General features: G+C 47.7%; 1 protein-coding gene across 1 annotated transcript; it reads right to left on the reverse strand.

The window, feature by feature from the left end:
• Positions 1-3346: 3346 nt before the first annotated feature.
• LOC139370257 (lipopolysaccharide-induced tumor necrosis factor-alpha factor homolog) lies at positions 3347-5556 on the reverse strand. The gene is made up of 4 exons (XM_071109620.1): positions 5496-5556; positions 4978-5073; positions 4127-4295; positions 3347-3524 (listed from the first exon to the last, which is right to left on the reverse strand). The coding sequence occupies exons 1-4, from the start codon at positions 5554-5556 to the stop codon at positions 3347-3349; spliced, it is 504 nt and encodes a 167-aa protein (XP_070965721.1).
• Between the last annotated feature and the right edge of the window lie 4444 nt (positions 5557-10000).

The raw sequence follows: 10000 nt of genomic DNA on the forward strand, positions 1-10000 counted from the left end.
TGGAGTATCTCTCTCCAGGTCATCATCTGTTGTTTAACACTGTGGAGTATCTCTCTCGAAGGTCATCTGTTGTTTAATTGAAATGCATTCCAGGTGACTACCTCATGAAGCTGGTTGAGAGAATGCCAAGAGTGTGCAAAGCGGTCATCAAGGCAAAGGGTGGCTACTTTGAAGAATCTCAAATATAAAATATATTTAGATTTGTTTAACAATTTTTTGGTTACTACATGATTCCATGTGTGTTATTTCATAGTTGTGATGTCTTCACTAGTATTCTACAATGTAGAAAATATAAAAAATCCTGGAATGAGTAGGTGTTCCAAAACTTTTCATTGGTACTATATATAATTCAGCATTTTGAAAAGTTATTCCTAATAACACACAGATCAACTGGGACATGTTTTAAAAAGCATGATTTATTATTTTTAAGTCTTCACAGAACACGTTGAAAAAGAAAGACATTGTTTAAAAGGTAACATCACAGATTAGGCCAGCAGGCGGTGCTATAGAGACCAGATAATATAAGCCCAGTTTCAGACACCAGCAGGCGGTGCTATAGAGACCAGATAATATAAGCCCAGTTTCAGACACCAGCAGGCGGTGCTATAGAGACCAGACGATATAAGCCCTGTTTCAGACACCAGCAGGCGGTGCTAGAGACCAGACGATATAAGCCCTGTTTCAGACACCAGCAGGCGGTGCTAGAGACCAGACGATATAAGCCCTGTTTCAGACACCAGCAGGCGGTGCTATAGAGACCAGACGATATAAGCCCTGTTTCAGACACCAGCAGGCGGTGCTATAGAGACCAGACGATATAAGCCCTGTTTCAGACACCAACAGGCGGTGCTAGAGACCAGACGATATAAGCCCTGTTTCAGACACCAGCAGGCGGTGCTATAGAGACCAGACGATATAAGCCCTGTTTCAGACACCAGCAGGCGGTGCTATAGAGACCAGACGATATAAGCCCTGTTTCAGACACCAACAGGCGGTGCTAGAGACCAGACGATATAAGCCCTGTTTCAGACACCAGCAGGCGGTGCTATAGAGACCAGACGATATAAGCCCTGTTTCAGACACCAGCAGGCGGTGCTAGAGACCAGACGATATAAGCCCTGTTTCAGACACCAGCAGGCGGTGCTATAGAGACCAGACGATATAAGCCCTGTTTCAGACACCAGCAGGCGGTGCTATAGAGACCAGACGATATAAGCCCTGTTTCAGACACCAACAGGCGGTGCTATAGAGACCAGACGATATAAGCCCTGTTTCAGACACCAGCAGGCGGTGCTATAGAGACCAGACGATATAAGCCCTGTTTCAGACACCAACAGGCGGTGCTAGAGACCAGACGATATAAGCCCTGTTTCAGACACCAGCAGGCGGTGCTATAGAGACCAGACGATATAAGCCCTGTTTCAGACACCAACAGGCGGTGCTATAGAGACCAGACGATATAAGCCCTGTTTCAGACACCAACAGGCGGTGCTAGAGACCAGACGATATAAGCCCAGTTTCAGACACCAACAGGCGGTGCTATAGAGACCAGACGATATAAGCCCAGTTTCAGACGCCAGCAGGCGGTGCTATAGAGACCAGACGATATAAGCCCCGTTTCAGACACCAACAGGCGGTGCTAGAGACCAGACGATATAAGCCCTGCCTCAGACAAACTACAGTCTCCCCTATATAGTGCACTAAGCCCTGTTACAGTCTCCCATATATAGTGCACTAAGCCCTGCTACAGTCTCCCCTATATAGTGCACTAAGCCCTGCTACAGTCTCCCCTATATAGTGCACTAAGAAGCCCTGCTAGTCTCCCCTATATAGTGCACTAAGAAGCCCTGCTACAGTCTCCCCTATATAGTGCACTAAGCCCTGTGTCAGACGTGCTACAGTCTCCCCTATATAGTGCACTAAGCCCTGTGTCAGACGTGCTATAGTCTCCCCTATATAGTGCACTAAGAAGCCCTGCTAGTCTCCCCTATATAGTGCAATAAGCCCTGCTACAGTCTCCCCTATATAGTGCACTAAGCCCTGCTACAGTCTCCCCTATATAGTGCACTAAGCCCTGCTACAGTCTCCCCTATATAGTGCACTAAGCCCTGCTAGTCTCCCCTATATAGTGCACTAAGCCCTGCTAGTCTCCCCTATATAGTGCACTAAGCCCTGCTACAGTCTCCCCTATATAGTGCACTAAGCCCTGCTACAGTCTCCCCTATATAGTGCACTAAGCCCTGTGTCAGACGTGCTATTGTCTCCCCTATATAGTGCACTAAGAAGCCCTGCTAGTCTCCCCTATATAGTGCACTAAGAAGCCCTGCTAGTCTCCCCTATTTAGTGCACTAAGCCCTGCTACAGTCTCCCCTATATAGTGCACTAAGCCCTGTGTCAGACGTGCTACAGTCTCCCCTATATAGGGCACTAAGCCCTGTGTCAGATGTGCTACAGTCTCCCCTATATAGTGCACTAAGCCCTGCTAGTCTCCCCTATATAGTGCACTAAGAAGCCCTGCTAGTCTCCCCTATATAGTGCACTAAGCCCTGCTACAGTCTCCCCTATATAGTGCACTAAGCCCTGCTACAATCTCCCATATATAGTGCACTAAGCCCTGCTAGTCTCCTCTATAAAGTGCACTAAGCCCTGTGTCAGACGTGCTACAGTCTCCCCTATATAGGGCACTAAGCCCTGTGTCAGATGTGCTACAGTCTCCCCTATATAGTGCACTAAGCCCTGCTAGTCTCCCCTATATAGTGCACTAAGCCCTGTGTCAGATGTGCTACAGTCTCCCCTATATAGTGCACTAAGCCCTGCTAGTCTCCCCTATATAGTGCACTAAGAAGCCCTGCTAGTCTCCCCTATATAGTGCACTAAGCCCTGCTACAGTCTCCCCTATATAGTGCACTAAGCCCTGTGTCAGACGTGCTACAGTCTCCCCTATATAGTGCACTAAGCCCTGCTACAATCTCCCCTATATAGTGCACTAAGCCCTGCTAGTCTCCTCTATAAAGTTCACTAAGCCCTGTGTCAGACGTGCTACAGTCTCCCCTATATAGGGCACTAAGCCCTGTGTCAGATGTGCTACAGTCTCCCCTATATAGTGCACTAAGCCCTGCTAGTCTCCCCTATATAGTGCACTAAGCCCTGTTACAGTCTCCCCTATATAGTGCACTAAGCCCTGTTACAGTCTCCCCTATATAGTGCACTACTTTTAGTCAGAGCCAGGCCCTATGGTCCTACTCATATGGGGCCTAGTGCAAAGTTGTGCACTGTATAGGGAGTAGGGTTCCGTTTGGGATGCACACATTATATACACACACACACACACACACACCCCTCCATATCAGGCGTGACCGGGGTGCCCTGACCCTAGGCGGGGGTTCAGGGAGGAGGGTTCAGAGCTCATGGGGCAACAGTTCTTCCTGTGGATGTGAAGGACCATGTGACAGCGAGGGCAGGTGTGATGGGCATCCTTGAAACTCCTGAAGAGAAACGGGATCAGACAGCATCCCAGCAACAACCTGGAGGGACAGGAGAGTACAGTCAGTATACCTGCTACTGCTGGGGGGTGGAGGGTGGGGCTGAGACGGAGGGTGGGGGTGGGGCTGAGACGGAGGGTGGGGGTGTGTGTGTAACAGATGGAGTGTGTGTGTGTGTGTAACAGAGATGGAGTGTGTGTGTGTGTGTGTGTAACAGAGATGGAGTGTGTGTGTGTGTAACAGAGATGGAGTGTGTGTGTGTGTGTGTGTAACAGAGATGGAGTGTGTGTGTGTGTGTAACAGAGATGGAGTGTGTGTGTGTGTAACAGAGATGGAGTGTGTGTGTGTGTAACAGAGATGGAGTGTGTGTGTGTGTAACAGAGATGGAGTGTGTGTGTGTAACAAAGATGGAGTGTGTGTGTGTGTAACAGAGATGGAGTGTGTGTGTGTGTGTAACAGAGATGGAGTGTGTGTGTGTAACAGAGATGGAGTGTGTGTGTGTGTAACAGAGATGGAGTGTGTGTGTGTGTAACAGAGATGGAGTGTGTGTGTGTGTGTAACAGAGATGGAGTGTGTGTGTGTGTAACAGAGATGGAGTGTGTGTGTGTGTGTGTGTAACAGATGGAGTGTGTGTGTCTCCTCACCCACAGAGGATGAACACCAGACACATGGTCCAGGAGAAGGTTCCAGCGTGGTGAGTGACATCACTCATCACCTGGTTCTGACAGGAAGGACATCTGATGAGACCAGGAGAATCACCCAGCTCTGTCTCATAGTGCTGGACAAACCTCTGCCTGGGGGGACTAGCACCACCTGAGAGAACAAGGGGGTTAGATAAGGGGTTAAACCCAAGCCTCTGTCTGAGGGGGGGTGTCCATCATTATACTACAGTCTGATGGCTGTGTGTGTCCATCATTATACTACAGTCTGATGGCTGTGTGTGTCCATCATTATACTACAGTCTGATGGCTGTGTGTGTCCATCATTATACTACAGTCTGATGGCTGTGTGTGTCCATCATTATACTACAGTCTGAAGGCTGTGTGTGTGTGTCCATCATTATACTACAGTCTGAAGGCTGTGTGTGTGTCCATCATTATACTACAGTCTGAAGGCTGTGTGTGTGTCCATCATTATACTACAGTCTGAAGGCTGTGTGTGTGTCCATCATTATACTACAGTCTGAAGGCTGTGTGTGTCCCCATCATTATACTACAGTCTGAAGGCTGTGTGTGTCCCCATCATTATACTATAGTCTGAAGGCTGTGTGTGTCCCCATCATTATACTATAGTCTGAAGGCTGTGTGTGTGTGCATCATTATACTACAGTCTGAAGGCTGTGTGTGTGTGCATCATTATACTACAGTCTGAAGGCTGTGTGTGTGTGCATCATTATACTACAGTCTGAAGGCTGTGTGTGTGTCCATCATTATACTACAGTCTGAAGGCTGTGTGTCCATCATCAACAGTCTGAAGGCTGTGTTTGTGTACTCACCAGTAGCGGTCTGGTTGATGAAGCTACCACCCATAGCACCAGGTGGAGGAGGAGGAGTGAAGGGAGATATGCTCATGTCATCTCCTTTACCCTGGACTGAAACAACAGAGAGCGAGAGAGAGGTGCTCGTGTCATCTCCTTCACCCTGGACTGAAACAACGAGAGAGAGAGAGAGATCCTCATGTCATCTCCTTTACCCTGGACTGAAACAACAAGAGAGAGAGAGAGAGAGAGAGAGAGATGCTCATGTCATCTCCTTTACCCTGGACTGAAACAACAAGAGAGAGAGAGAGATCCTCATGTCATCTCCTTCACCCTTGACTAAAACCTAAGAAGTAGGGTGTAGATTCATACCTGGTAGGAAGTAGGGAGGAGGGTGTACTGTAGATTCATACCTGGTAGGAAGTAGGGAGGAGGGTGTACTGTAGAGTCTTACCTGGTAGGAAGTAGGGAGGAGGGTGTACTGTAGAGTCTTACCTGGTAGGAAGTAGGGAGGAGGGTGTACTGTAGAGTCTTACCTGGTAGGAAGTAGGGAGGAGGGTTAGGACATGGTTCCTCTGACTTCAATGATGTCTCCATTGCCTCTGCTGAACAGCTGAGAAGAGAGAAACCACAAAATGATCACAATAATTGACAAGGCCTTTTCCTCCAGAAAATAAGTCAAGGGTCATGATTGTCAATTATCTGACCCAGACCTTGTAGAGACAGTGGTCAAATATCTGTCTCAAACCTTGTTGAGAGAGCGTGTCGAGGTGTTGATTGGCTCTCCTGTCACCTCATTGGTCAGTCACCTCATCAACTGCGTCAGCTGACAGACAGGTGTGGTTCAGGTGGATCTGGCCACTCCCACAGGAGCAGGTTGGAGTAGGGTGAAGTATTACTGATCTAAGATCAGTTTTATTCTGTTTGAGTGAAACTTCCAGCTAAGGGCTTCAGCCCCAAAGCACTGTTCCAGGATCAGCTCTTCCTGTCTCTTCTCTTCTCGCTGAGGGGGCTTCAGCCCCAAAGCACTGTTCCAGGACCAGCTCTTCCTGTCTCTTCTCTTCTCGCTGAGGGGGCTGAAGCCCCAAAGCACTGTTCCAGGACCAGCTCTTCCTGTCTCTTCTCTTCTAGCTGAGGGGGCTTCAGCCCCAAAGCACTGTTCCAGGACCAGCTCTTCCTGTCTCTTCTCTTCTAGCTGAGGGGGCTTCAGCCCCAAAGCACTGTTCCATTATTTCTTGGTAGAGAAACTGGTAGAGTTTTGTCTGATCAGGAACGACTCTGGGCCCTATCACTTCCTGTATCACTGAATGTATATAAGACCTCTGTGACGGTTGGAAAAGTTTATCATTGTTTTTCATTTATTTTATTTAAAACCTGTGTTTTTTCGTTTTTTTTAAGCACTTCTGCATCCTGTCCAACTTGGATGCTGGATGTAACTCTGAGCTGGATGCTGGATGTAACTCTGAGCTGGATGCTGGATGTAACTCTGACCTGGATGCTGGATGTAACTCTGAGCTGGATGCTGGATGTAACTCTGAGCTGGATGCTGGATGTAACTCTGAGCTGGATGCTGGATGCTGGATGTAACTCTGAGCTGGATGCTGGATGTAACTATGAGCTGGATGCTGGATGTAACTCTGAGCTGGATGTAACTCTGAGCTGGATGCTGGATGTAACTCTGAACTGGATGCTGGATGTAACTATGAGCTGGATGCTGGATGTAACTATGAGCTGGATGCTGGATGTAACTCTGAGCTGGATGCTGGATGTAACTCTGAGCTGGATGCTGGATGTAACTCTGAGCTGGATGCTGGATGTAACTCTGAGCTGGATGCTGGATGTAACTCTGACCTGGATGCTGGATGTAACTCTGAGCTGGACGCTGGATGTAACTCTGAGCTGGATGCTGGATGCTGGATGTAACTCTGAGCTGGATGCTGGATGTAACAATGAGCTGGACGCTGGATGTAACTCTGAGATGGATGCTGGATGCTGGATGTAACTCTGACCTGGATGCTGGATGTAACTCTGAGCTGGATGCTGGATGTAACTCTGAGCTGGATGCTGGATGTAACTCTGAGCTGGATGCTGGATGTAACTCTGAGCTGGACGCTGGATGTAACTCTGAGCTGGACGCTGGATGTAACTCTGAACTGGATGCTGGATGCTGGATGTAACTCTGAGCTGGATGCTGGATGTAACTCTGAGCTGGATGCTGGATGTAACTATGAGCTGGACGCTGGATGTAACTCTGAGCTTGACGCTGGATGCTGGATGTAACTCTGAGCTGGATGCTGGATGCTGGATGTAACTCTGAGCTGGATGCTGGATGCTGGATGTAACTCTGAGCTGGATGTAACTCTGAGCTGGATGCTGGATGCTGGATGTAACTCTGAGCTGGATGTAACTCTGAGCTGGATGCTGGATGTAACTATGAGCTGGATGCTGGATGTAACTATGAGCTGGATGCTGGATGTAACTATGAGCTGGATGCTGGATGTAACTATGAGCTGGATGCTGGATGTAACTATGAGCTGGATGCTGGATACTGGATGTAACTCTGAGCTGGATGTAACTATTTGCTGGATGCTGGATGTAACTATGACCTGGATAGTGGATGTAACTCTGAGATGGATGCTGGATGCTGGATGTAACTATGAGCTGGATGCTAGATGTAACTATGAGCTGGATGCTGGATGTAACTATGAGCTGGATGCTGGATGCTGGATGTAACTCTGACCTGTATGCTGGATGTAACTCTGAGCTGGATGTAACTCTGACCTGGATGCTGGATGTAACTCTGAACTGGATGCTGGATGTAACTCTGAGCTGGATGCTGGATGTAACTCTGAGCTGGACGCTGGATGTAACTATGAGATGGATGCTGGATGTAACTCTGAGCTGGATGTAACTCTGAGCTGGATGCTGGATGTAACTCTGAGCTGGACGCTGGATGTAACTATGAGTTGGATGCTGGATGTAACTCTGAGCTGGATGCTGGATGTAACTATGAGCTGGATGCTGGATGTAACTTCGAGATGGATGCTGGATGTAACTATGAGCTGGATGCTGGATGCTGGATGTAACTTTGAGCTGGATGCTGGATGTAACTCTGAGCTGGACGCTGGATATAACTCTGAGCTGGACGCTGGATATAACTCTGAGATGGATGCTGGATGTAACTATGAGCTGGATGCTGGATGTAACTATGAGTTGGATGCTGGATGTAACTCTGAGCTGGATGCTGGATGTAACTATGAGCTGGATGCTGGATGTAACTTCGAGATGGATGCTGGATGCTGGATGTAACTCTGAGCTGGATGCTGGATGTAACTATGAGCTGGATGCTGGATGTAACTATGAGCTGGATGCTGGATGTAACTCTGAGCTGGATGCTGGATGTAACTCTGAGCTGGACGCTGGATATAACTCTGAGATGGATACTGGATGTAACTATGAGCTGGATGCTGGATGTAACTATGAGCTGGATGCTGGATGTAACTATGAGCTGGATGCTGGATGTATCCAGGCTGTATCACATTACGGCCGTGATCGGGAGTCACATAGGGCGGTGCACAATTGGCCCAGCGTCGTCCTGGTTTGGCTGGAGTAGGCCTTCATTGTAAATAAGAATTTGTTCTTAACTGACTTGCATTGTTAGGTGAAATTTTTTACACAGGCAGCCCAATTTCTCATATGTTTTCCACTAATTAGTATTTCGACCAATCACAGATCTTTTCAAATCAGATGTTTTCTGTCTAAAGGGGGTAAAAGACACCGTTAGAAGTACCATCAAAACAGACACATTATTTCATATCATCAGGCAATTGAATAATCTCAGCACAATCTCCTATGCAGAAACTGTTGTGAGAGTCCGTCGACGTATTTCCCATCGTTGCTCCCACGAGGACACACCGATGAAATAGTCTGGCGAGTCCTTCATTGTGAAGCCGGAAGTAAATCTGTCCAAAACCAAATATCTGAAACGACGAGAAAGAAAAGAGAGAGAGAGAGAGAGAGAGAGAGAGAGAGAGACAGAGAGAGAGAGAGAGAGAGAGAGAGAGAGAGAGAGAGACAGAGAGAGAGACAGAGAGAGAGCGAGAGAGAGAGAGACAGAGAGAGAGACAGAGAGAGAGAGAGAGAGACAGAGAGAGAGAGAGAGAGAGAGAGAGAGAGAGAGAGAGAGAGAGAGAGACAGAGAGAGAGAGAGAGAGAGAGAGAGAGAGAGAGAGAGAGAGAGAGAGAGAGAGAGAGAGAGAGTTCAGTTCAGAGACCCGCCAGATCAGGGTTCTAGTCAGACAACAAAACATCCATTTTGAACACAGTAGCATTTAACGGTTGTAGACTATTTGGTGCCAGAATGTGTCAGTATTAAATAATGGGGAGAAATTCAATTGAAATTGAATCCTCATCTTTTCCTGCCCGGAAAAGCTTTTGACATCTGTTATTCCAATGATGATGACTCCTCCACTCTGAATAACAGAATAGATATTTCAACATAGTGTTTATGCTTTAAACTAGGGCTTCAAACCAGTTTAGTGTAATCAATACAATTGTCACAATTCAAAATGAGTGTCAGTTTATTTATAGCAATATTATATCAATATTCAATATCAAGATCTTCAAGGGCTCCCGAGTGGCGCAGCGGTCTGAGGAACTACAGACCCTGGTTCGATTCCAGGCTGTATCACAGCGGTCTGAGGAACTACAGACCCTGGTTCGATTCCAGGCTGTATCACAGTGGTCTGAGACACCACATCTCAGAGTTAGAGGTGTCACTACAGACCCTGGTTCGATTCCAGGCTGTATCACAGTGGTCTGAGGCAACACATCTCAGTGTTAGAGGCGTCACTACAGACCCTGGTTCGATTCCAGGCTGTATCACAGTGGTCTGAGGCACCACATCTCAGAGTTAGAGGTGTCACTACAGACCCTGGTTCGATTCCAGGCTGTATCACAGCGGTCTGAGGAACTACAGACCCTGGTTTGATTCCAGGCTGTATCACAGCGGTCTAAGGCACTGCATCTCAGTGCTAGAGGT

The sequence above is a fragment of the Oncorhynchus clarkii genome, chromosome 17 (genome assembly GCF_045791955.1).
Source record: "Oncorhynchus clarkii lewisi isolate Uvic-CL-2024 chromosome 17, UVic_Ocla_1.0, whole genome shotgun sequence".
Classification (NCBI taxonomy): domain Eukaryota; kingdom Metazoa; phylum Chordata; class Actinopteri; order Salmoniformes; family Salmonidae; genus Oncorhynchus; species Oncorhynchus clarkii.

What these genes read in the sequence shown, in the direction of transcription:
- LOC139370257 (XM_071109620.1), bottom strand. Translation starts at nt 5,556, where the DNA reads ATGGAGACATCATTGAAGTCAGAGGAACCATGTCCTAACCCTCCTCCC. An exon ending in TCCTCCCTACTTCCTACCAG is followed by an intron (nt 5,074 to 5,495) that starts GTAAGACTCTAC and finishes CTGTTGTTTCAG; the next exon opens with TCCAGGGTAAAGGAGATGAC. An exon ending in CATCAACCAGACCGCTACTG is followed by an intron (nt 4,296 to 4,977) that starts GTGAGTACACAA and finishes TTGTTCTCTCAG; the next exon opens with GTGGTGCTAGTCCCCCCAGG.